At 41.5% G+C, this 27,410-nt stretch overlaps 1 protein-coding gene across 4 annotated transcripts in view; it reads right to left on the bottom strand.

Annotated features, from left to right (window-relative positions):
• The window catches only part of brinp1 (bone morphogenetic protein/retinoic acid inducible neural-specific 1), a 371,924-nt gene that overhangs the window by 247,461 nt on the left and 97,053 nt on the right, over nucleotides 1-27,410 (bottom strand). For all 4 annotated transcript variants that reach the window (XM_043719925.1, XM_043719928.1, XM_043719927.1 and 1 more), the window contains exon 2: nucleotides 16,716-16,983. In XM_043719925.1, the coding sequence (XP_043575860.1) occupies nucleotides 16,716-16,933 (218 nt within the window). In that variant the 5' untranslated portion in view covers nucleotides 16,934-16,983. The remainder of the gene's footprint in view (nucleotides 1-16,715; nucleotides 16,984-27,410) is intronic.

Genomic DNA, 27,410 nt, shown 5'->3' with positions numbered 1-27,410 from the left:
GAGGATCTTGAAGGAGAACTGTTGCTGGTGTTTTTGAATCTGTAGTCTGTACTGTTTGTCCTGTTCGGGTCCGAACTCTGCTGGTTTAAAGGTGGTTCGGAGTCCGTGTGGGATGAGTTGGTTACAGAGGCATGCACTGAGGAAGCAAATGTGGCTGTGGTACCTCGTTAAATCTCAGAGGATACCAGCCTGGTCTGTTTAGCCTTTCCTCATAAATATATCCACTCTTCCAGGTATTAGTCCAATAAACTTCCTTTCTCTGAACTGCTTATGGAAAAACCGAAGGAAGACAGGTCGCATATCCCATTCATAGTGAATGAATGGCTCTAGGGCTGAGAATGTTGCATTGGATATATTTTGACAGATTGTTCTATCTCACTGCAACAACAAAGTGAATGGGATTTGCTGCTGACAACAATGAGAGAACAGAAACATCGGTGAGGCAAGAGATTTTTCAGAAGTAACATGCCTCAGGAAAACATGGTGAATCTCCTTTGCAATCCATCGAATGCAATCACATCCTTCCTACAATGAGGAGACTAGAACTACACACAAGAAATGGCAAGTTTATTTCACAAGGAGAGATTGAGAAGACTGGGTTTGCATTCCCTAGAGTTTCAAAGAATGAAGGAAAACAGCATTGAAAGTTACAAAATCCTTGCAGCAAGCAATTGGAAACACAAGTGGTATGTTGGCCTTCATGGCAAAGGTGTTTGTGTACAGGAGTAAAGATGTCTTAGTGCAGTTGTTGATTAGACAAAAGTATCATGTACAGTTTTGACCTTTATCTTAAGGAGGAATGTAAGTAACAGTGAAATGCAGGTTCACCAGCTCAATCCCTCAGACCATAAAGTCATACAATACAGATGAGGCCTTTCAGCCCATCAAATCTGTAGTGCCAATGCTACATTAAATCTACACTGGTTGCGTTTTCCAGCACTAGAGCCATAACCTCGACCTCTATGACATTTCAAGTGCTCATCCAAGTATTTTCAAAAGGTTGTGAAGTTGCTCGCCTGAACTAGCCCCCCAGGCAGTGCATTCCAGACCCTCAACACCTCTGGGTGAAAAATCTTTTCCTCGAATCCCCTCTAAGTATTTTGCTTTTCACCTCAAAATTCTGGCCCTTTGTTATTGATCCTTCAGCTAAAAGGAACAACTGCTTTGTATTCATCCTGTCAATGTTCCTCACCCTCCACTCCTCTGAAGAAAAGGCTTTCTTCAGGGCAGAAGTGCCCCATACTAGGCAGCATCCTGGTGAATCTCCTCTGCACTCCTTCCAATGCAATCACATCCTTCCTATAGTGAGGAGATGAGAACTGCACCAAATAAATGGCAAGTTTGTTTCACGAAGAGAGATTGAGGACATTGGGTCTGTTTTCCCTAGAGTTTCAAAGAATGAAGGAAAACCTCATTGAAAGTTACAAAATTCTTTCAGTCATGACAGCACAAACACAGAAATGATGCATCTCCTGAGACAAAATCCAGGGAACATTATCTCGGGATTAAGGGATGGGTCATTGAAGTTTGAGATGAAGAGGCATTTCTTCACTTAGTGGGTAATAAATCTTTGGAAGTTTCTTCCTGAGAGGTTTGTGAGAATTCAATCAATGAGAAGGAACAAGACAGAAACCGCTAGGTTTCTGGGGAGAAATAACATCAAGGGATATGAAGATGGTGTAAGAAACTGTATGATCAGCTGTGATAGGATTGATTAATGGTGCAGGCTTGATAGAACAAGAGTCAGCTACTGAACCTATGTTCCTAAGGATGAGGAAGAGGTCATGGATTAAAGAGGAATAACAATCCCTTTGGGCTGAAGTTTATTCGGTACTCAGGAGTACGACAGCAGATGGGGAGAGCACTAAGTTTAGGCACTGACCTCCCCCCTTCCCTCAGGGGAGAAATATCAGTTGGAGCATCTGCCTAAGGGAGCGGATCTGGAAAATTGGCTGGGGACATGGGAAAAGCTGAGGGAAATGGAGGTGGACTCCATCATTAATCAAATCCACATTAGCTTCGAAAGTGATGAGAAATCCTACACATATGCTTAAACACTTGTATCCTCCTAAAGTGAAACACAGATTAAAAAGGAAAACAAGTGTTACTGCATATTGAGAAATGAACTCCATAATCTCACAACATTTGTAATGACTACACAAAGCAAGAGGAAGAATGTGACTCAGGCAGATAGGATGGGAAAGTGTGCATGGCGTGTAGAGGTACACACAGCAGTCCGAAGTGATTAGGATCAGCTATTCTTTCCTCATTGCCACCACTGACATCCCAGATGATGGATAGCTGGCGGGAGGTTACGAGGGAATAATTAAGATGGGCAGTTTACCTCTGCACATTTGTTCTTCTTTATAAGGTATGCACAGATTGCATTTTGTTTGAATTGTATGCTGAGGTTGGGTTCCCATCACTCCAGCTCACAGTCTGGGGGAGGGTCACCTCCATTTACACGGCAGCCTTTATTTTCAGTTTTTAGGCAATTGCCCTTTGTAAGTACGATGCGGATCTTCCCACCACCATTATTGAGGGCGATCCTACATCATGGAGCTGCCAAACAACTGGGGGCTACCAGCTCCATATCACAACAGGATCAGTGGTCACTGCTGGCATTGCAGGAGGCCCTGGATAGAGAGGTACCTGGTGAGGAGCATTGTGCACATGGCAGTGTAGACGTACAGAGGCCCAGATTTATCAAAGTGTAGTGGTGGGGAGTGTCATGGATTTACACAGGGTGTCCAGGAAGAAGCCACCCAGTTCACGTCACCAGCTGACTGCAGAGTTCAAGATGCCAGCCAACACTGTGGGGGCAGGCCTCACCCACTGCACTTTAAATGGCAGCAGCAGTGACAGAAGGTCTATTAAGTGGGCACTAAATGCCATTTAAGGGTATCAAGTGGACCATGGTTGGGCAGAGTACCCAATACTTTCCCAACACCCTTGATCATCACGGCCCAACCTGAGGGAGGAGTGGGGGTACTGTTTAAACTTAAAGCTCTCCCCATCTGCTATCCTGCTCCAGAGTGCCAAATAAATTTCAGCCCAAAGGGATAGCTATTCCTCATATTCAAGTGAAATTAAAGACAAAAAAGAACTAAGAATTATGATATCATAGCACCTTATGAGCACAGGATGTTACTTGTATGTGAGTATTCAGATATGTTTGCTCCAGTAATTGTTTTAGCCAGGGTGATTACTGGATAATATTTGCATGTACAGCTCATGCCAAGATGATTCCTGGCTCTTCATGTCATAAAACATGAGCTTCACATTTCTCATGTTCAACATTAAATCCCTCACGACTTTTGTGACATCTTTTTGTTGAAAGGGCCTTCATAGTGCTCTGATAATGACTCATTTCTCACATTCCTACTCTCTGAATGTCAGCTGTACTCCTTCAGCTGTGACCCACCTGTTTCCTGAATGTCCCTTGCTCAAATATTCCTCTCTATCACCAATCTACTGGCAGTTCTCTTGAACAATGCGCTCCTCCACCCACTTTCTTTCTCTCACTTCTTCTGTTTCGACTCATTCTCCATAATTTGACTGCATTCAAAATGCAGGTCAAATGAGAGCCTGAGTTTCTCAAGTTGTTGGTGCACCTTAAAGATGGGGGATGGGCTCCCAATCCTTCAAGCCCATTCAGAGACCCTGCACAAAGACAGGCTGGTAATCCCAAATAGGGATGTGGGGGGACCAAGGCAAGAAGGTTAGAGCAAGGGTGCCTCAACATGTAGTTGTTCTCAGCTCCCTGCACTGAAACTATAAACTGAAGAGACTCAAAGACAATTGGGCCATCATGCTGAAAACAAACCTTCCAGCAAATCTATTCTCAGACAGTGCTGTGGCCTCGCTGTCATATATTTCATAAGACTCTGGATGGTGCAGAGATAACACCAATTTCTATGTGTACAGGAACTTAATTTACATGTGTTTTACACAATCTATTAAAATGTCTACTTCATGCTTCAGCTTCAACTTTCAATGTTTATCAAAGTTTGTTTCCTTGTTCTCTGAGTCCACATGCATACTTAACCAATCAAATACAATGCACGTTCATTGTAAACCAAACTGTCACCTAATCAAATGCAGGAGAAATGCACATTATACTTACCTCTTCACAATATAGTGGGAGGCCACTCTAGTACTGATAAAATACCAGCAGAAAATGACCATGAATTGGACCCTTAATGATGCAAATTAGCTGACCCCTTTCTCAGCATGCATTTGGAATAATCATTAGATTTGGGAATGCCTCAGTCAGCTGCACCAAAGTAGTTCCTTTCTCCAGCACCATCTCCACTTCCAATCCCATCTCCACAGACCAGTGGGCGGCACGGTGGACACTCCAAAAATGTGCAGGTCAGGTGAATTGGCCACGCTAAATTGCCTGTAGTGTTAGGTGCAGGGGTAAATGTAGGGGAATGGGTCTGGGCGGGTGCACTTCGGCGGGTCGGTGTGGACTTGTTGGGCCGAAGGGCCTGTTTCCACACTGTAAGTAATCTAATCTAACCAGGGAAAATGCAATTCAGTTCACCGTGTCCGGGATAACTCTTTGTTCTTCCCCACAGTTCTGCAAATGTTTCCTTTTGAAGTATTTATCCAATTTTCACTTGAAAGTTATGATTGCTTTCACTGCCCTTTCAGGCAATGTATTTCCAATTATAACAAGTCATTGCATAAAATATATTCCGCTCGTTCACCTCTATTTAGCTTTGCCAATTATCTTAAACGTGCAACTTCTAGTTATCGATTCTCCTGGCAGTAACACCGATTTTCTTAAATTACTCCATATAAAAATTTAGGACTTTGAACACTTCTGTCAAATCTCACCTTAAATATCTGCTGGAAGAACAGCAAGTCCAACTCCTCTAATGTTGCCACATAACTGACATATCTCATTTTGGTATAATGGTTGCAAATCTTTTCTTCATTCTCCCCATGCTCAAGTCTTTGTATTTGGGAGCATTTAAATCTGCTATTTATAAATGACTGCACAAGAACTGACTGATTTTGGCTCATATTGCATCAAATATGAAGTACACCAGCAAATTAATGAAATCAAAAAGACTGTCCTAGCAATTATAATCTACTAAAACTTTATCAGTACAGTTCTCTACTAACTTCTCACTTTATATGTATGCTGAGCTTCCCTTAAATAAATCTATTTACATCAAATTCCAACATTAAGGGCAGTTAAATGGTCATTGGATAAACATATGGATGAAAATAGAATGGTGTAGTATAGAGGGGCTTCAGATTGGTTCCACAGGTTGGCGCAACATCAAGGGCCAAAGGGTCTCTACTGCGCTGTAACATTCTATGTTCTAACTACTTGCCATTGGAGCAAAATTCATGCCCTCGCCTATCTCTGGATGAAGAGAATTCTTCTAAATTCCCTCTTGGATTTCTTGATGGCTATATTTTGGTGGCTTCTGGTTTTGCTCTTTCCTCCAAATACAAACACTCTTGTGTCATTCTTGTAAATTCTTTTTTCATCATCTCCAGTGCTACTGAAACCTACCCCCACATGCTATTGAACCTCAGTGCACGATAGCACATGCCACATCTTGGGGTCTATAATTTTTGCCAAATTCCAAAGAACAGGAGACAGCCAAACTCAAAGTAGGGGTTGGGGGGAGGTGTGGGTGGGAGGAGTCACTGCAATAATAATGCAAAGATGTATTCAAAATATGTTCACATTTTTATGTTAACTCTTGTGGCAAAGTGGGTAGCATCCCCTCCTCTGAGGCAGAAGTTCCTGGTTCAGCTTCTATCTCAGGCCATGCATTTATTATGTGATTAAGCATGTTGAGTGTCAACTTGAAAAACCTACCAACTTATGTCAATGACAGGCAGTATGAGATTATGAAATTTGGAGCATCTATTATCACTCACTGTAGCTCCTGGTGTGACACTGGTCAGACCAGCCAGCAAACTAAAGGTAGTACGATGTTTCAGTAAAGGAATGTTCACATGGAATATGCTTTAGCAAATTCAATGCCAGGAAAGTTTGCAGTTTAGCATGAAATCACATTTATTAAATCACTAGTGGCATGGACAGGGTAAATAGAAATTAGAGGGCTTGGGTTTAGGGAGAGAGGGGAAAGATTTAAAAGGGACCTGAGGATAAACTTTCTCTACACAGGAGGGTAGTGCATGTATGGAATGAAGTGGTGGAGTCTGGTACAATAGCAACATTTAAAAAGCATCTGGATGAGTGCATGAATAGGAAGAAGTTAGAGGGATATGGATCAAATGCAGGCAAATGGGACTAGATTAGGTTGGGATATCTGGTTGGCACGGACAAGTTGGACCAAAGGCTCTGTTTCTGTGCTGTACATCTCTACAACATTAAAATGTTTTTTTTGATAAAAATGTGAACATATTTTGAATACATCTTTGCATTATTATTGCAGTGAGGCTGAAGTGTATTTTCAACAACAAAATAGACTAACAAATTGAGTTTTCTCCTTCAAATGCCACTTCATGTTCTGATGACATCCATCGAGTTGATGCAAAGTAGTTAGTTTGATCAAAGTTGATTCCTGACATATGACCAATTATTTCAACCTTTCAGTCTGTTGTTTTTTTTTTTGCTTGCCTATTTCAAGGTAGAACTTCCAATGAGAACTGGCTGCCAACCATAGCAAATGTAAGTCTCATCAAATAGGCCTCATTTCCTCATAGTCTCACTAAGTGTTTTGATTTTGTGAACCATGCTGAAGCTACTGTATAAGTAATGAATACAGCCTGCCAAAATAAGTTAAACATTAATGCCAACACTCATGAACAATTTGTTTTTATGCTAAAATGAGTTACCTGGCGAGATGCATTACTGTACCCTTCAAACAATGACATCTACTGAATGCATGGGTCATGAACTGAGGAAACCTCATTAGGAATGAACCATGGGCCTGAAAGTTGGTAAAGACTGAGGGGTTCTCCAGCTCATAAATATGGTGTTGTCGAGCCAATTTCGGAAGTCCCGGTGAAGCTACAAGATGCTTTGGGGGTTGCCAGACATGTGAAACACTGGTCAAAAAGACAAATCGAATATTCATCTTCAATTCTGAGTGAATGCCATTAAAGATACAAAAGGCTGAATGACCAACTCCTCTTCAATATTACTGATGCACTTGCCTTGAAAATCCTTGGGCAGTCACACCACCTGTCTCATCAGGATAGTGGTTCAATGCCCTGCAGTTCGGATGCAAGTTGATGTTGCAGGGATGGACAGAGCAAGCAAATGTCCTTGTCAACATGGTGCTCAGAACCTTACACACAGCTTCATCAAAGCACTTGTAATGGGACATATATACAGATAACCTGTTTTCAGCAATATTGATTGAGGGCGAATATTAACTCAACGACCAAGAATAACCCACTTCTTCTTCCTCAAAAATGCCACTGGACCCATAAATTAATTTAAGTTATGTCAGAAAAACAAAGTATAGCATTTGCTAATAAAAAGTTCAAGGAACCCTGAAGATTGCGAAAATTATTATTGGATAAATGCCTGCCCTTTCTTTGAATTTTATCAAATCTATTTTCATTCATTAATCTCCTTTCTCCTGAAGATGGCGTCTTCATGCTGACATGGAGTTCCACATGCCCCAGGTGCCCTCAGGTGTCATACCCCATGGACCGTCACTTATTGGAGTCTGGATAGTGAACATGGGCAATGTCACTCAAAATGGGGGGGACATGACAACCAAATCCAGCCTCATTTTCATTCATTGTCCACACACATTATATTCAGTTATCCATGAACCATGGAAGCCAAGCTGATTTTTCTCATCCCTATTTAAGGATGGAAGGACAATTGTCGCATCAGTGTCCAGATACAATCAACAGATATAGCAAAGACTTGAATCCAACCCAGGACCTTTCTGTTCAGCTCAGCTGTTCACCAGATTGGCTGGCTGAGTCAGGTTTATTTTGAATTGGGAAAAAGAGAAGACACTGTTACGAGTGAGAGGAAGAACAGCTCATGTTTTTTTTCCTCTTTGAAAGCACAGCTGTTGATAGCCCACAAAGAAGCTGTTCAGCTTCTTTTCTTCACACACTCCAAGTCAGGTTAAAAATGAAAGCATTACAATGTGATTGCAAATATCCAGATCTTCACATTCCATGGTAACACACGTAGAAATGCTGAACTTCAATGCTGCTGCAAAGTTTTGGGTCAAGTGTACACTGGAAATTTAGAAACCTTTAATTAACTCCAAAATCTCTTCCAACAACATTTGATGTTGTCACATATGTCTGTACATGAGTTGTTAATAACCTTGTATGAAGATCTATTCACCAGCACCACTTCTTAGTCACCGGTTATAAAGCAGAGGTCGATCCCCCTCTGATAACTCAAACTGAAACAGCCAGAGAGGCTCACTTCGCCCCATAATCTGTTAAAAGAAATGTGATAAGGGTATAACCTACCCCTCACACTCCCACGCCCTCTGCCGCCCCACAATCTGTTATAAAGGAGTGGTTGAATGACATGAAACAAAACCTTTTCACTCATTCTATAATCAACAAGTGACAATTTATTTACCCACCTCCAACAGTGAACAAATGAACAGCACTACTAACCAACTGAACAATTCCTAACTATTAACTATTCGCTAATAGAACAAAATCCTAATGATATGCTGTTCCAACAAAATACACGTTCCACTTACATAATAAAACAATGGAATTTAGTTTCTCAAGATTACAGCAAAGATACATCTTTGGGAATACTCTGCCCCCTCTTCGCTGATCTTCTTTCAGGAATGCCTTTCTCCATCAAATTCATGTGACAGGAATGTTCTCTCTGTGAACGCTGCTGTCTGGAATATTAGCTAAGAGTGCCGCAGTACCTTTATTAATTAGCTTTCCCGGACAGCTGGAAGTTGCTATTGTTTCAGATCGCAGTTGGCTCTGACTGATTTTCTAAATGTCCTCATCTTTTATACCTAGATAACCTATTGATACTTTTACAATTGGATTGGTTCTAGTTTGTCAAAACTATCAGATTTAAATGTAATAGGTTCTTGGTAGGTAAGTGTTTGGTTTAAGTTGATCGGCTAAATTTGAAAAGACTTGGTAAAAATGTTGCTTGTCTGTTCCATACAAAATGCTTTAATGCGGCGCTGAGTAGCTACACTTTAAACTGCTGTTCAGACATCCATTTTAACTCTAAGCACTGAAACAAAAACACCATCTTTTAAAGGGACCACACGATGCTTTCCACCATTTTACCATTTTACACACACCAACTTCGCAATACACCACATTCTAAACCCAACTCGAACACACAAACCGTCTGCCATGAGCTTAAATTATTGTCAGGTTAGGTCTCTGATACTTCCTTCCTCTGTCTCAGCTACAAACAACTTGCGAAATCTTCTTCAAAACTCACATCTGGAACCTAAATCCCTATAAGTTATCAGCTGTGTCCTCATTTTCCACGTGAAAGTTTTTGGAATGTCTTTCTTTGAATGTTATGTGCAGTAGAAATGGAAATTATGGCTCTGCTTGAGATGGCAACTTATACTTCACAGTCCCAGGTTAAAGTGGCATCAGTGGAGTCAGACTCAAATCACTACTCCTCAGGAGAGCCCCTCAGGTAGCCTTCCAGGTGAAAAAGGAAACCTTTTTACAATAGATTGGCAATTATATCAAATGGTGGCTCACCAATCTGTATGGTTAAAGGATCACAACTATCTGGACAACATCAATTTATGATGAAAATTCATTAATTAGCTATTTTTACTGATCACATCCCTTACGTTTCTTAGAAATTTCTTATTTACATACAGGAAGTGAAGATACTTATTGATATATATTGGATTGCTCCTGTGTAACAGACGCTTAGACCTCAGTATGTAGTGGGACAAGTTTCAGAGTAGATGGAGTAATTCCATTATTTCCTTTTGAACAGATTCCTATCTAGAAGCCAAGTTGATTAACTGGCTTGGCTGTTTATCAGGCACAGGACAGTCACAAGAAAGCACCCAAGATCGCAAGATCAAGATTCGTCAGTTATTGAGTAGAAATCATGGTGGATGGAATCTACTTGGGAGAATCCAAGATGATCATGGGGGTTGGAAAATCAAGTGGTGTCATGTCAGAGTGAGATTAGGGTGAGATGAGGGATGAAGGAGAGGAAGTTAGATGTTTCTGATGGGACTGGGTAGTCACAATGGTATCGCTATGACAAAATGGTGCCAGGCCATATAGTGAAAGTGAATGGAATGGTTGTGAATAAACTCATTGACCCTGGACAAAATGCACCTCTGGTCCACAAGCAGTGCCATAAATGAACCTCCCAGCTGGATTTGCCTATTCATTATCTGCCAGATTTCCTGATTCCTTAGTAATTACCAATATGGCAGAAGATTAGAAACCTTGTTGATAGGAACATATACAAACGTTAATTGGTATTCTGGGAACAGATTCATTGACCATCCTTTTTCTACAGTGAAATGGCAAGTCTGTTAATTTGAGATGAGTTAGATTGTCATTTCAGAATCTTTTTTTTATTTTGGCTTCCTCATTGGACACAATGCCAGATTCTCTCTTTTAGTTAGAACCATCCCTTTAATGCTAATCACGAGTGCTTTATGCTAACAGTCAGATTGTCAACATTTTTCTCAAACAGTGACAGGATTGAGGGTTGTTGGTGGTGAGCAGAGGTAATGCAGTTATAAATTCATTTATTTGGTGTGGTCCACTAAATAGACTCAAATCAAGTGCATCCTTGAAAAATTTTCATCCCAAAGAAACCCATTGGAGAATGAAGACTGGTGCATTGGATAATTTAAGATGAATGTTCCCCAGGCTGATTGCTTCACTTGTGAACTTTTTAATCACCGCATTCCTGGAAGTGCTAAGGTCAAAGGGAGTCACTGGATGAATTTGGCTTTCACTCAAAATAATAAATGAGCACATTTAGCATTGCAATGCGGTGAACTGCACAAAGTGCCTGAATCAAACAATTGGCCACTTTCTTGCTGCACTGACTAGTCCAATCATGTTTTGCAACTTTACTTAAGCAGGCAGTCAAGTTAACCTGAGTGACCAATTCAGCCATCAGATTTTCCACATCCCATTTTTTTGTCTCCTAAAAAGATAATTGTAGTAGGTCACGATTTTATTGCCATTGAAAACAAGTCTTTGTGACAGGATTAAGACAGGATCAAACGTATAAATTACTATGATGATAGTGGTGGTCAAAAAGCTTTGACTTATAAATGGTTGGATAATAGGTGGATGCCTGAAAAGGGAGTCAGTCCACAAATCAACATGACATATTTGCGGTTAGACTCCCAGTGAAAGAATGCAGCTGCTGCTGAGTTAATTTGAAGCATTTTGATACACAAAATAAAATCTCGAACATCTTCAACGCTTAAATGAATTTCAACCAATTCCAAAATCATGGGAAATGTATCGAATGATCAAATGCAAAGTTGTCTAAAGGGGCTGAGGGAAACTAAGGCACAGGCTTCAAATCCTTCTCTCTTTAAAAATAAATTGATGATGGATGCATATTCCACATTGCATTATGTTTGTTTCATTTTTCCACTCCTCAAAGTGAGCAATTCTTGGGTAAACCAGTAAACAACAATTTACTTCGCTCTGACATTTTTAATGTAACTACAAATTTTCAAGTGTCTTTTAGAATCTTTGCCAGGTTGAGCTGCCAACTTTTTTTATTCCAGTTTCTCAGATTTCCTTTTGCAAGGCTGAATGCATGCAGACACTAAGCTACTGCACTCAGTTCTAACGACTCAGTGCACATTGCTGCATCTAAATCCAATTTAGAAATGCATTAATCACAATAATGCATGTCATCAAGTTCTTAATTATGACTGTACATCGCCTCAGAGTATCTAACATTGATTTTAGAAGAAAAATTAAAAAGTGTGTAATGGAGTAACATTAATGAATGTCCAGCAGGTATGAATTTATAACTGCAAATGTCAGGAGTATAATTATCACTCCATTACTTTACTGGTAAGTGGTTCTTAAGCCACTTATTTTGCAGCACAAATCTCAAAGTTTTGTCCTCTGCCTAAACAAGAATAGGATTGCTTTACATTTTCAAACCAGTTCTAGAAAACTCACTGTGTGATTTCAGCTCAGTAGTTTATCATTGGGTACCACATAAAGTATTCTCACCATCAGCAAACTCTCACAATATCAACGGCACATGTTCAACAAGAGCTAAACTGGGCAGCTGCATAAATGGGTGTAGAGAATGCAGCGTAGAATTAACCAGCACCTTTTGATTCAACTATGACTGTACTTAAATGTCCTGCAATACCTGTGCAATATAGTTATACAGCTGTCCTGACCATATTGTTCATTCACTGCATGAATTAGCAGATGTCCAAAAGTTAGGCTGATACTCTTTATGTTTACAAACAAGCGGGCAATGTGGGCTGCATTAAGTGCTAAATGGTGTGCTGTGAGTCAATCTGTCCTAGGAAACAGTCAGAAATGGTATAAGATACAGCTCTCTCCCATTTTTGGAAATACCACACTGGAGGTCTCAACGGAGAAAATGCAAAGAAGCAGAGATATTCTTTATCTACGAATTGCGGGGGTGGTGGAGGCTGGTGGAGAAGCTGGCCCTCCAACCATTGGTTGAAAAGCAGAAACAGAGCACAGAGCCAAGGATGTCATTGCCAGGAGTCTTGTCCTAATGACTTTGATGCAATGCTGAAAGATATTCAATGACCTTGCATGAGTGATCAAGGTCAATGAACATATCTTTAAATGTCATATCCTACTGATTGCACCTCTCATCTCAGCCTCTGTTTAATGCACCATTTCCCCAACATTCACCTGTCAACCATACCTATCAATCAAGACCTGTGGGCTGCTCATCAGCCTCTCCTACAAGCACTGTAGCAAGCATCAGACATCTCTGAGTTTGTGTACGTGACCAATTAATCAATCAAGATTGTATAACTCTCACTGAGCAGAACCAGAACATCAGCAACTGAGGGGGAAAGATACACCTGCACATTCTAACTCCTTTGGAGGAAGAAGCACTGCACGCTACTGGAATGGTCATTGATAACTCCATAACCAGCACCAATCTTGAAAGTATAGGAGATGATCTCATCTGAAGTTGGATCTGCATTTTCATGTTCTACTCTGGTTGTCATATGCAACTCACACCTTCAACACCCTCCCCAACCTTTTCAGTTGTACCATTTTCCTTTCAAATTCCCATGAGATGTCATCTGGTTTCATAGTGGCTGAAGTGCAAAAAGACAGCAATGATGAAGACATAGCACCACAGTGAGATTTCATATGTATGGCCACGAAGTCAGATATCGATACATATCTGTATATTTATTTTAAACAGGTTAGAATAGAATTAGGATCTGCATGTGTTGAGGTATTCAGAACTGTTGTCAGGGTCAGAGGCAAGGGTAATGCTGGATACTGAGACTGGACATGGGTCCTGCTGCAAAGGTCACAGCTGAGGCTTTTGTGGGATAACCCAGAGACAAATGATTAATGGCATTACACAACTCAATGTCTAGGGTATTGGCAAGCTGGCAAGAAAGCCTACATGCATTATACAGGGAAATGGATGAGCCTAGCACAAACTCAGTACAGGGCTTTACACCAAGCTTGGAGCCCACGAAAGTTCAAAGATCTGACACATTGTTCCTCACTGGGAATCAAGTAGGAGAACAGTCCTGTCAAGAATATGGAGAATGCGACCTCCTTCTGAGACTCCCTCTTCTTCTAGCATCTCATCCTACGTTGTGCAACCTCTTTCTATTCTGCACTTTGCACTGTACCTTCTGAGCAAAGCCTACTTGCATTCTCAAATCTTATAACATCTGTTTGTGCAGGAGCCATGGAATAAAGAAATATTGGGGGTTTGATACATCCAGCAGCTTTACTCCTGTTACGTTGTTAGGGAGAGCACCAGCTATAGGTATGAACTGCTAAATGGCACAGCTGGTGTCACATCAGTGATGCATATTAATAGATGTCATGATCCATTTGCTCGACAAAAATGGTGCCCAAACAAAGTGTGCTCCTGAAACCACTTCCGTGGCCTCAACTTTGTAACAGGATCCAAAGCCAAAACTCGCAGAAGTTCTACAAAACACTCACTGCCAAATGGGATTGTGTTGGAGCAGGAGTTGGCAGCAAAGCATAATCCATGTCACGGGATTAGCAACTAAACACCTTGGTTAATGCTCAGGGGACACAGGTTTAAATCCCACCATGACTGCTCGTGGAACTTGAATTTAACCTCAAACATCATCCCAGGATCTTTAACTTTCTTTTTTAACCCTCTAAGTTTTGCTCTAGAGTTTCCAGGCATTTGAGATTAAGACTAGATCCTCCAGCAAGCAACCCGAATCAAAAGCCTTACGGGTATTGATTTTTTTTTTTTCTTTTTACTTCATTTAATACTTCCATTACTTAGTTATAGAGCTTTTGAAGAAAATCAAAATAGAGAGTATTTTAGTTTCGGATGGTTGGAGGTAAAAATATCTTTTAGTGAAGCAGCCACATCTAGGTCCAATCAGATTCCCAGATCGTTTAGGTGCATGCGAATCCAAAGCCATTGTCTTATTTTCAGCATCAATAAACAAAAAGTCCATTGCTTCTGTCTCTTCCATGTTCTGCAGTATAGAATCTTTGATACCTGAGGTACTCAATGAACTCAATTCAGAATTAAAATGTCCAAAATCAAACTGGGATCCCGGGGCCTGCTTAGTTCCCGTAGATAAGAAAACACATCGCCTCTTAGGTGATATTGCATGTTTTTGTTTGTTCATTCACCTTCCCTGCTACATCCCAAATCCAAGGGCCTGAAATTATACTTCTGAAAAGAAGAGTGATTGTCCTCAGAATTTCTAATTGTAAGTCCGGGCAGCCAGCACTCTGATACTGCACATCCATTCTTCATATCTGCCGATTTTCCCAACTTCAAAAGAATTCTTCATTACATGTGTGAAGACATAATTGACAGCTCCCAGATTACTTGGATTTCTACCCGATAGTTCAATCTGATGTTGTTCTGTAAACATTGATTTCCAATCACAAAACAATGATTCAAAGATATTTGACGCAAAACAATTGAATTTTAAGCAAATCAATGGGCATTAATGTCTAGCCCATGAAAACTAAACTCTGGTTTCAAGAAGATCTACTCCCACATGTACATTCTCCAGAAAAACTGCACGTTCTGCACAAGGCTGACGAGCACACCACCTAATGGTTAAACTGGTATTGCAGCACCATGATCATAACGCACAAACGTGAACCAGAAAGACCAAAATCAGTTGCCCTATCTTGTTTAATCCCCATTTCCTCAATCAGTTTGAAAGCTAAACCACAGGGCGGCCTGGAACAGAACCTCTAACAGAGGGTCAATAAGCTTACATTCATTTTGTCACTACAGAACTTTGAGAAGTGAAAATATCTTTTGAGAACTTGTGAACTATACAAGAGAACTCACATTTCAGTCATGTCCTTACTGCAACTGAAAGGCTTAATGTCCAAAGGCTCTCATTCAATCGGGCTTCAAAATGTAAAGGGTAGCTAAATTCACATCAAATGGAAATAAGGCTTTTGGACCTTTTGACCAATGGTTAGGGTTTGGGGCACAACTGTCCCACCAAAGATTCCTGAAGAGAATCTCACCCCCTGTTTGGGTCAGAGAGCTTGCTGGATCTTCAATCAATCAGGCCGCTGATTGGCTGCTGGGGTTTTGTTGCCAGGATTACAAACCTGCCCTTGTTGGAGCTCAGGTGTATCAGAATCTCCAGACCTTGGCACCACCACGGACACTATGGCTAATGCTAGGACATTATCATGCCACCTCCACTCCCCTTACCGACCCCTGAACCTCAGATAGAGGGTCTACACAGACAATTGTTGGTGTTGACTAGGGGCGTAGGATGAAGGTCATAGGGACAGAAGAGGCAGGCTGTTCAACAGCAAATGTAGAAGAATGCCCGAGGTCCAGTTCCCAAGCCTTAAACCAATCAAGTGATCCCACCCCACCCCATAATTGCTTTGTATACCCTAAAACCAACAAACTGCCCACAATGGGTGACCGGTTGGTTAGGCCAACTTCCTGTAATCCCACCTGGAGCTGTAACTGCAGCCTGAACATCTAGGGCTCTGCAGTAGGCATTATTTACCTCTTGAGGGCTTTTACTGGGAATGAGGCAGCAAAGTCACCCATGGCCTGTCTTGTTTAGAACTTCAAAACAGGAAAATGGAGAGTATATTCCCAATGCCAACCCAATGATCCATCCTATCAATCACATTCCTCACTGTGGGTGCAAGAGTCTGTTGTTGGAATGCTGTTATTTAATGCTGACACAATAATCTATTCAAGCAATGTCTAACTGACTGTAACAGTTGAAATATATTCCATAAACCAGCATAAAATTTTGCTTATAACAAAGTAGATTTTGTTTTTTTGGCAAGAAAAAACAACAGATTGCTGTGGTATCTAAAATACTACAAAGATAAAAGCATGAAGGAATATGTGGAGTCTCAATTTTAAAATGGTGGCTCCTGGCAATATTTAAAAGTAATAATTAGAGTTTGTTGTGCCTACAGTTTCCATAAATAAAAGTGCTCATTCTATACAAAATGGATGCCTCTCATACACTGCCTAACAATCAAACATCACACAAACAAGGTAAAGTTGTAAAAATTACCTATATATTTTATATCTGGTTGTAAATCCTTGACGATATCTTTCCACAAAGGATAAATATCCCCTCGAGTTGTGGAAAGGACCTCTGTCCGATATAAGCCAATCAAACTGCTTGGTGGCATGGTTCTGGGTGGCTGTAGGATCCTGGTGGGAAGGCTTTACTGTTATATGATCCCATATAAACAGTAGGTAGATGAATTCAATAAACCTCCAGTTCATGCTTTTCTTTCAGCCACTTTCTGTTCATTCTTGCTCCATTCTGTGGAGTCCTGGAGGGGAATAACAGAAAGCATTTTTAATACATCTCTCAATGCATGAACATCAAAGAAAAGATGGGGATGAGCAAAGGTCATTTCTATCACATTTACCTTGTTTCTTTAAGCTCAGCAAGCAGCTGCATTTGAACTCGCCCATTTTCCTTCCAGACCACATACCCTTAAGTGACAGCTTAGGTTTGTTTTATCTTTACTATTCAATATTTCACTAACCTCAATAACACCCCTAACTTTTAGCTGCTCTCGGGATTGTAGAAATTGAGTTTCTCAAATCCTCACCAGTGATTTTAGTGAGGGAGAACTGATGGTAATAAGTTGGTCCAGCAAGGGAGAGATCAGAGCAGTCATGTACATGGTATCATGAAATTATAGAGTGGCATAAGTAAAGCCCTCAATCATTGACATAATTAATTACTTGGGTAGAGTAACAATGTGTAACAGGAATATATGATCACATTAGAGTAGACATGGAGGGCGACATGGCTTTGTTCTATACCAAAACAATGCTGCAATTCTGTGATCTTAATGACAACATCCAACTTAGGTTACATATGGCGCTCTTAGTTCACCAGCTACACAGGATCACTGTAAAAGTGGCTTTAAATGATAACAGCCACCACTTCTCAAGATGATGCAGCTCCTGATACATCACAATGTCCCAAGCCTGAAAGGTTCTTTTACTTGAGCAGCCAGGAAGATCCAGTAGTCAGAAATGAAAATCCCCAATCATCAAATCTGAAAAGAAACGGCGCATTGAAAACACACAGTGGGATTGGAAATAATGGAGATGCATTTTCACTGGGACTCTTTCCAGTGAAACCATGCTGGTCAAATGGGGATTGGGTAAAGCTTTTATTTTGGACTTAATGAAGAATTACGATTCTGAGGGAAAGACTATTTCCTCTGGTTGAGGAATGAGTGATGAGGGGGTCATCAATTTAAATCTACATGAAGTGAGATGGCAGGATGCTCAGGAAAATCTTTCTTCACGCAGAAGCCTGGTAAAGCAGAAACATTTATCACACTGCAATTGGTTGAAGACACTGTGGTTTTTCAGTCTTCTTTGTTGCAGAAAGATGCATTCTGAATTTCTACAGATATGTTGGGCTGATTGGACTCCTCTGTTGTAAAGAACAACTATAAGCTTCAACATAGAACTTCAAAACCTTCCATAAGCAGCTGTATAATTTATTTACCTACACACATGCATATAGGAATGTATTTTTAAAATAATTTCCCCTCCCTGGTTACCCTGCAGAAGGTAGGCAGAAAGTGAGCTGTCTTCTTGAACTAGTAAAACGTAGTTTTTGGTATGTTAGGCGGGGAGTTCCAGGATTTTGACCCAATAATGATGAAACAGCAACATTGTTCCAAGTCAGAATGGGGTCAGACTTGGAGGAGATTCTGCAGGTTGTGGTGTACCTATGTATTTGTTGCCCTTGTCCTTTAAAGTGCTAGACGTCATGGATTTGAAGGTGATGTTGGAGGAGTCTTGTACATTACTGCAGTCTATCTTGTAGATGATACACACTGCTGCAATTATGCATTGATGATGAAGGGAGTGAATGTTGATGGTAGTGGTGGTGGATGTGGTGCCAATTAATGGGCAGCTTTGTCATGGACAGTATCAAGCTTCTGGAGGGTTGCTGGAGTTGCACCCATCCAGGCAAATGTGGAATATTCTGTCACATTCTGGATTGGTACCAGGTAAATAGTGTATGGGCAATTGGGAGACAGGAGTTGAATTCTGACCTGCTCTTGTTCAGTATTTATATGTCTGGTTCAGTTCAGTTTCTGGTCAGTAGCAACACCTCAGATGTTGACTGGGTAGTAATCAGCAGTGGCAACATCAGTAAATTTCAATGGGCAATGGTTAATGTTTTGCTGTTGGAGATAGCCGTTTCTCTGGCACATGAATGGTGAGAATGTTGCTTGCCGCTTATCAGCCAAACAGCGCATTTTCCAAGACTTGCTGCGTGTGGATACGGACAACTTCAGTATCTGAATAATCAAGAACCACTGTGCTAAAAATTGTGCAATCATTAGTGATCATCTCTATTTCTAGCCTTATGATGGAGGGAAGGTCATTGATCAAACAGCAGAAAATGGTTGGGCCTAGGACATTACTCTGAGCAACTGCAGTGGTTGAGATGACTGACTTTAACAATCAAAACCATTTTCCTTCATGCTAGATATGACTTCACCCAGCAGAGAGTTTTTTTCCCTATAATTCCCATTAATTCCAGCTTTGTTTCAGGTTCCTTGAAGCTACATTCAGTCAAATGGGGCATTGATGTCAAATGCGGTCATTCTCATCTCTGGAGTTCAACTCTTTTTGTCCATGTTGGACCAAGGTCAGATCAGGAGCCTATTGGTCCTTGGTTGAATCCTAACTGAGCCACAGTGAGGTTACTTCTTTGCAGGCGCTATTTAACAGCATTGTCAATGATCCCTTTTCGCACTTTGCTGATGTTGGAGATTAGGTTTAAAAGGTGGCAAATGGCTGGGTTAGATTTGTCTTCCTTCTATGCCCAAGATATACCTGCACAATTCTCTATATTAGTGAGTGAATACCAGCTTTGCAGCTGTATTGGAACAGGGTGTAATTATTTTTGAAGCCTTTTTGTACACACTGATTTATAATTAAGATATTGCTTTGACATATTGACATGCTAGTATGAACTCGCAAGCAACAACTAAATGTTCAATTCCCACCCGAACACCCCATACAGTGATCTCCCTTAGCCAAAATAAAGTATTGCTTTGGAGTATTTCAACGACTTGGCTCTCAAACAGTCAACCCTCAATTCCTCATTACGAAACAAGTGAAAGCATTAAAATTATCTTTTGTTGCATTCCAGTAACATGTGCAAGCCCCAATTATGACATCAAGTCAGGGGGTGAGAAAGCCAAGGAAGAGGCTGGCCAAGAATTTTACAGGTTGACAATTTTAACTTTAATGAGCGCAGCTAACCACTGTCGCCTCTTATAATGGGTTACAAATCCATCAGACTTATTCATTCTGACTGTCAAAGACAAATCCCAACTGTCCAATTAGAACTTGTTCCCACGTCAGGACATTATAGTTTTGAAGTCGGACGTTGAACTAATGATTAGATCTGAGCAGAAAGGTGGCTTTGTACCAAGTGATCACTGATTCAGAAGTAGCTTGGTACAAAATGCCATCTGCAACCAGGCAAGTGACAGATGTAAACAGACAAAGCACATACTGACTGGGTAACATAGCAAAGGCACAGATCCTTTTTTAAAAAAAGGCAGCGATAAAATAAATTAAAATTACATTCAAAAGATCTACAGGTCCCCAATGAACAATATAATTGTGATCCATTCCAGGTGTAAACATTTTATCACGGTGGTAAAACATCTTGCCTCCTGGAAAATCTTAAATCATTTTTCGCCCTAAATTCCTCTCCTGCTGGAGGCAGGAAAGATTTCAGCTTCTCCGGCCTGGAAGTGGAACCTCATTCCAACACTGCTGGAATTGAACCAGCAGTAGGTGGGAGAGTGGCCTGAACAGTAGGGGCCTTTTTTCTGAGTAGGTGGGAGAAAGGTGGTACCTGGGGAGATATAGGGGCCTGGTTGCTGTAGGCATAATCTTCATTCAAAGCCGCTCAACAGCTGAATGACAGACTGAGCAGAACTTGGAGGCTATTAAGATCAGGACACTTTGGTTTCTTTCAACTCCTTGTCTCGATTCCCTCTCATTCCCACTCACCTGTGATCTAGATTCTGTGTTGATCCCTGGCCCCACTACCAGCAACAACCAATTCCCAACGTAGCTGCTGGGTCTTGGAGAGATACCACCTTTGATTGGCTGCCATCTCCTGGGGACAGGATTTACACCTCTGGACTTCAAAATCCTTGGAAGGCCCCACATGCTGGCTAGCTATATGCCTGACTTATATATCTACCCCAACAGATACAACATGGGGACTCTCACCATCTCTCCAACCAGCAAATAAGAAACCTGAGGATGGCATTATATTCTGTCTTGTCTTTGGGCAAATGTGGCCATCACTTTGCTACCCGCAAACATCCAGGAGAAACATAACTAGAAGAAATCTCAAATCCTGGAAAAGCATGTATCCCTACTTCTTTCTGATTCAGCAATGACAACTGATCCAAACTGACACCTTCATTCATACTGCGTCCCGATTTTCCAATGTATCATTGAAACAATTCCTGAATTATATGGCGTTCCACCAAAAGTGACTGAAATGCAGTAACTTATACAGAATCATCCAGCATAGAAGGAAGCTATTTGGCCAATGGTGGCTCAGTGGTTAGCATTGCTGCCTCACAGCGCCAGGGACTGGGGTTCGATTCCAACCTCAGGCAACTGTCTGTGTGGAGTTTGCACATTCTCTCGGTGACTGTGTGGGTTTCCTCTGGGTGCTCTGGTTTCCTTCCACAACCCAAAGATGTGCAGGTTAGGTGAATTGGCCAAGCCAAATTGCCCATAGTTTTCAGGGATGTGTAGGTTAGGTGTATTAATCAGGGTAAATATCGGATAATAGGGTAGGGAAATAGGTCTGGGTGGGTTACTCTTCAGAGGGTCGGTGTGGACTCGTTGGGCTGAAGGGCATATTTCCACACTGTAGGGATTCTATGTCTACCAAATGATGCCCGAATCAAGATTTCAGATTAATCCAATGCTATCACTCTCCTTGTTAGTCCAGACATTCTAAGTTGCAGACAGTGGCAATCAGCATTCTCAACTTCCCAGGGTGATGCAATTAAATGAAGATGCGACTATGCAGCCTCACACATCACTCCATAAGCTCTTGACTACTCAGGATATCGGACTCAGTACCTTCTGGCTGATGGTAAGTTCTATTTCTAGTATGCCATTTTCAAATCAACCTGTTCAGAAATATTTTTACACACCTCTGGAGCAGGTGGGACTTGACCCTGGATCTCCTGGTTCAAAGATAGGGACATGATCACTGCACAACTTGTTATGAATATACCCTGAGGTGCATTTAACTCAGTGACTTGTGCAATCAAGGATAAATCCTTTCAGCGTGTGGATGCAATCATCTGTTGTTTGACTTTGCCAGCTTTAAATGTGTTAACAGGGAAGAGGCGTTTTATTGCCTGATGATATGTTCAGACAGCCCTTCAATGCAGTAAAGCCATTTACTTGCTGTAGAAGCCTATCTGCAGGTGCAGTAAATCTGAACAAAGCCCTCGTGTTTGTTCTGGTGAAATTGTAAGAATCTTTCTGCGGAACAAATATTGACTGATTTATCTCCTCCCTTGAAGTGCTAGTGTTTCAAGTAATCCATTAAAAAGAATAAGAGATTTTGAGACAGATGAGACTGGGCCAGACTTAAAAGGGACATAGCAGCAGTGACAGAATTACACAGGTTCAGGGTTAATATAGACTATAATTCATTGGTTTAAGGTCATATTTAAAAGGGAAATAGCCAGGAACGGGTAGAGCAGCTCAGTTTGGAAAGTTACCAAGAAAGGTCTGGAAGAAGAACATATTGGATTCTGCTTTGTTCAGATCATTGCGAAAGTGCACTTGCAGTACCGACCCTGAAACATCTAATCTTCATGGCAATTAGAATTATGTCAAAACCTTATTTAATCTCATATCTGTCACAGGCACCTGAATATTTTGGACTGAGAACTTTTAAAATATCAATTCTACCATTTCAAATGCCCTCGCACCAGCTATTACTTAAGGGTTCAGTGCCCTGTTTATTTCCACAGCCCCCTCATAATTAATTCAAGTTGATAATCATCAGCACGGTGGCTCAGTGATTAGCACTGATGCCTCACAGCACCAGGGACCCAAGTTCAATTCACACTTGTCTGTGTGAAATTTGCGCATTCTCCCTGTGTCGACATGGTTTTCCTCTGGGTGTTCCGGTTTGCAAGTGAGGTGGAGCTTTGCGCTTAGCAAGGACCCAACCAAAAGGAGAAAGGTAAATTATGAGTCAATTAATTGGTTGAGATTTAAACACTGACTTCTCACTCTTCAATCAGTACAAAGGAATCATTACCATTCCTGGCAGGGAGACCAAACCTCGATTTAACTTCATTTGAACAATGTTCAACTCTCTCAGTACTGAGCTCGGGTATTAGCCAACATTGCATGCTCCAAAACCTGGCAATAGAGCATCAGAAATAAAACTAGGCAATGACCGTCTCTAACAACCATCTAACCACCGCCCCTTGACATTCAATGGCATTACCATCTCTGAATTCCCCACTATCAACATTATTGGGGTTACTATTGACAAGAAACTCACTTAGAGTCATAGAGATATACAGCATGGAAACAGACCCTTCAGTCCAATTTGTCCATGCTGACCAGATATCCCATACTAATCTAGTCCCACTTACCAGCACCCGGCCTATATACCTCCAAACCCTTCCCATTCATATACCCATCCAGATGCCTTTTAAATGCTGTAATTGTAACAGCCTCCACTACTTCCTCTGGCAGCTCATTCCATACACGTACCACTCTCTGCATGAAAAAGTTGCCCTTCAGGAAAGATTACCCAAGATGTCACTCTTTTATCTTTCCCCTCTCACCCTAAACCTATGCCCTCTAGTTCTGGACTCCCCTATCCTAGTGGAAAGGAGAAAGTGAGGACTGCAGATGCTGGAGATCAGAGCTGAAAAATGTGTTGCTGGAAAAGCGCAGCAGGTCAGGCAGCATCCACGGAGCAGGGGAATCGACATTTCGGGCATAAGCCCTTCCTGAAGAAGGGCTTATGCCCGAAACGTTGATTCTCCTGCTCCTTGGGTGCTGCCTGACCTACTGCGCTTTTCCAGCAACATTTTTTTCAGCTTCTACCCGAGTGAAAAGACTTTGTCTATTTATTCTATCCGTGCCCCTCATGATTTGATAAACCTCTGTGAGGTCACCCCTCACTGAAAACCAATTACTCCTACCAAGCCAAACCAGGTTGTCCTATGGGAACACAATGTTATGCAGCCAGTGACCTATTGGAGCCCAAGATCAACTAAAAGGGCAGGGCTGCCAGGTTATAAAGACAGGAAAGAAAGATGGCATTATCACATCACAAGTCTGACTTGTTGCTGAATAATGATTTTTATTAATTAGGACTGATCAAAGTTCAGTCAATTCAGAATAAGTTGTGCTATGGCAAATATTAAGACTAATCATTGTGAATGTGGAAAGTACAAATCCATGTTATTCCTAAATGAGCAATCACAAGGAATACCATTATATTTTCAAAGCTTATTCAGCTTATAGATCTTGACAACATCCTTATAAATCTTTTCTGAACCCTTTCAAGTTTCACAACATCCATCCTATAGCAGGGAGACCAGCATTGCATGCAATATTCCAAAAGTGGCCGAACCAATGTCCTGTACAGCGTAACATGACCTCCCAAACTCGTAACATAAACACAGCTGTCACAAAAGCAGGTCAGAAGCTAGGATCCTGTGGTGAGTAACTCACCTCTTGACTCCGCAAGGCCTGTCTACCAGCTGCAAGACACAAGTCAAGATTGTGATGGAATCCTCCCCACTTGCCTGGATGGTGCAGTTCCAACACTCAAGAAGCTCGACACCATCCAGGACAAACCAGCTCACTAGATTGGCATTATATCCACCGGCATCCATTCTCTTCATCACTGATGCTCAGTAGTAGCAGTGTGTACAATCTACAAGATGCACTGCAGAAATTCACCAAAGATCCCTCGGCAGCACCTCCCAAACCCATGACCAGTTTCATCTAGAAGAACCAGGGCAGCAGATACACGGGAATACCACCACCATCACCTGCAAGATCCTGACTTGGAAATATTGCTGTTCCTCCACCGTTGCTGGGTAAAAATCCTGGAATTCCATCTCAAAGGGCATTGTATGTCAACCTATAGCACATAGACTGCATCGGTTCAAAAAGGCAGCTCACCACTACCTTCTCAAGGGCAAGTAGGGACGGGCAATAAATGTTGGCCAGCCAGTGAAGCCTACATCCCACAAATGAATAAAAATGTATTGTCGCTTGGACAAGCTGACATTGGTGGAATAGAGTTGATCCTACCTTTTAGAATTTAAGATATCATAGCAGGAGTAGGCCATTCTACCTTTTGAGCCCACTCTACTATCCAATGGGATTGTGGTAATCTTCCAATTATGACATCATTTTCCTGCATCTGTATACATTTAATATAATCCTTTTATGTACATTTCTAACACATAGAAATCTATTAGATTAGATTAGATTAGATTAGATTAGATTACTTACAGTGTGGAAACAGGCCCTTCGTCCCAATAAGTCCACACCGACCCGCCGAAGCACAACCCACCCAGACCCATTCCCCTACATTTACCCCTGCACCTAACACTACGGGCAATTTAGCATGGCCAATTCACCTGACCTGCACATTTTTGGACTGTGGGAGGAAACCGGAGCACCCGGAGGAAACCCACGCAGACACGGGGAGAATGTGCAAACTCCACACAGTCAGTCGCCTGATGCGGGAATTGAACCCAGGTCTATGGTGCTGTGAGGCAACAGTGCTAACCACTGTGCCCCTGTGCCGTTCTAGTCTCAATCTCAAATATTCTTAATACTTGTGCATCCACAGCTCTCTGGGGTAAACAAATTCAACAATTTATCACAGAATCATGATGGTTCAGAAGGAGGCCAATTAGCCCATTGTGCCAGCACCAGCTCTATTACCACCCTCTAAACGGGGAGATTCCCCCTTAACCATGTCTGGAATGGCCTATTTCTTATTGTGATATTGCATCCACTGCCCCTAAAATCTCCCAAACCAGGAAAACACTCCTCCTGCATCTAACCTGCCAAGGATTTTAATCATTTGAAATGGATCACCTTTCATTTTCCTAAATTCAAGGAAATAAAGCATCCAGTCTATTTAAACATTTCTCATAGAACAATCCATCCCAGTAATCAGTTGGTGAACATTCAGTACACATGAGAAGTATATCTTTCATTGATAAGGAAACCAAAACTGTACACATTCTTCAGATGTGGCCTCACTAAGCCTCTATATAATTGTAATAAGATGTCTTTACTTCTATACTCAAATCCTCTTGCAATAAAGGCTAATACCAGCTTGTTTTTTTTATTGTTTGCTGAACCTGCATGTTAACTTTCAGTGAGTCATGAACAAGGACACCCAAGTCCCTTTGAAGTTCAACACTCCCCAAGACCATTTAAGAAATGCACTATTTCTGTGTTTCCTATCGAAGTGGAGAATCTCACATTTTACCATATTGCATTGCATCAACCAAATGTTTGTCCACTCACTTGGCCTCCACAAGGTCCCGGAAAACATCTTTTGATTCTCCTCACAACTCTCACGTAGTTTTGTGTAATCTGCAAATTTGACAACGTTACATTTAATATCAACATGCAAATCATTAATTTAGATACTGGATGGCCAGAGCTGAAGCACTAATCCTCGTGGTATTTTTTCATAGTTTCTAAGATGGCATGATTAATACTCTTTAATTAGAAAGAGTATGAGAGGCTGCTACTGACACACAATGATGCCTACAGCAGGAAAAAAAAACTGGAATTCTAGATAGTTCAGGTTCTGGGGAATCAGAAGGTCTGATCTTCATGGTCTGTAAAAAGCTGAAAACAGACAATGCCAAAAATAAATCCTAATCATAGAGTCAATGAATCATAGAGATGTACAGGCTGGAAAACAGACCCTTCGGTCCAACCTGTCCATGCCGATCAGTTATCCCAACCCAAGCTAGTCCCACCTGCCAGCACCTGGCCCATATCCCTCCAAATCCTTCCTATTCATATACCCAGAGCTGAAAATGTGTTGCTGGAAAAGCGCAGCAGGTCAGGCAGCATCCAAGGAACAGGAGAATCGACGTTTCGGGCATATGCCCTTCTTCAGGCTTATGCCCGAAACGTCGATTCTCCTGTTCCTTGGATGCTGCCTGACCTGCTGCGCTTTTCCAGCAACACATTTTCAGCTCTGATCTCCAGCATCTGCAGTCCTCACTTTCTCCTATTCATATACCCACCCAAATGCCTCTTAAATGTTGCAATTGTACCAGCATTCACCACATCCTCTGGCAGCTCATTCCATACACGTACCACTCTCTGTGTGAAAAAGTTGCCCATTAGGTCTCTTTACCCAAATGCCTTTAAATGTTGCAATTGTACCAGCATTCACCACATCCTCTGGCAGCTCATTCCATACACGTACCACTCTCTGTGTGAAAAAAAGTTCTGGACTCACCAACCCCAGGGAAAAGACTTTGCCTATTTATCCTATCCATACCCCTCATAATTTTGTAAACCTCTATAAGGACACCCCTCAGCCTCCGACACTCCAGGGAAAATAGCCCTAGCCTGTTCAGCCTCTCCCTATAGCTCAAATCCTCCAACCCTGGCAACATCCTTGTAAATC

This window comes from Chiloscyllium plagiosum, chromosome 30 (assembly GCF_004010195.1).
Source record: "Chiloscyllium plagiosum isolate BGI_BamShark_2017 chromosome 30, ASM401019v2, whole genome shotgun sequence".
Classification (NCBI taxonomy): Eukaryota; Metazoa; Chordata; class Chondrichthyes; order Orectolobiformes; family Hemiscylliidae; genus Chiloscyllium; species Chiloscyllium plagiosum.
Note: the sequence above shows the minus strand (reverse complement) of the source record. Positions and strands in the feature narration are given on the sequence as shown.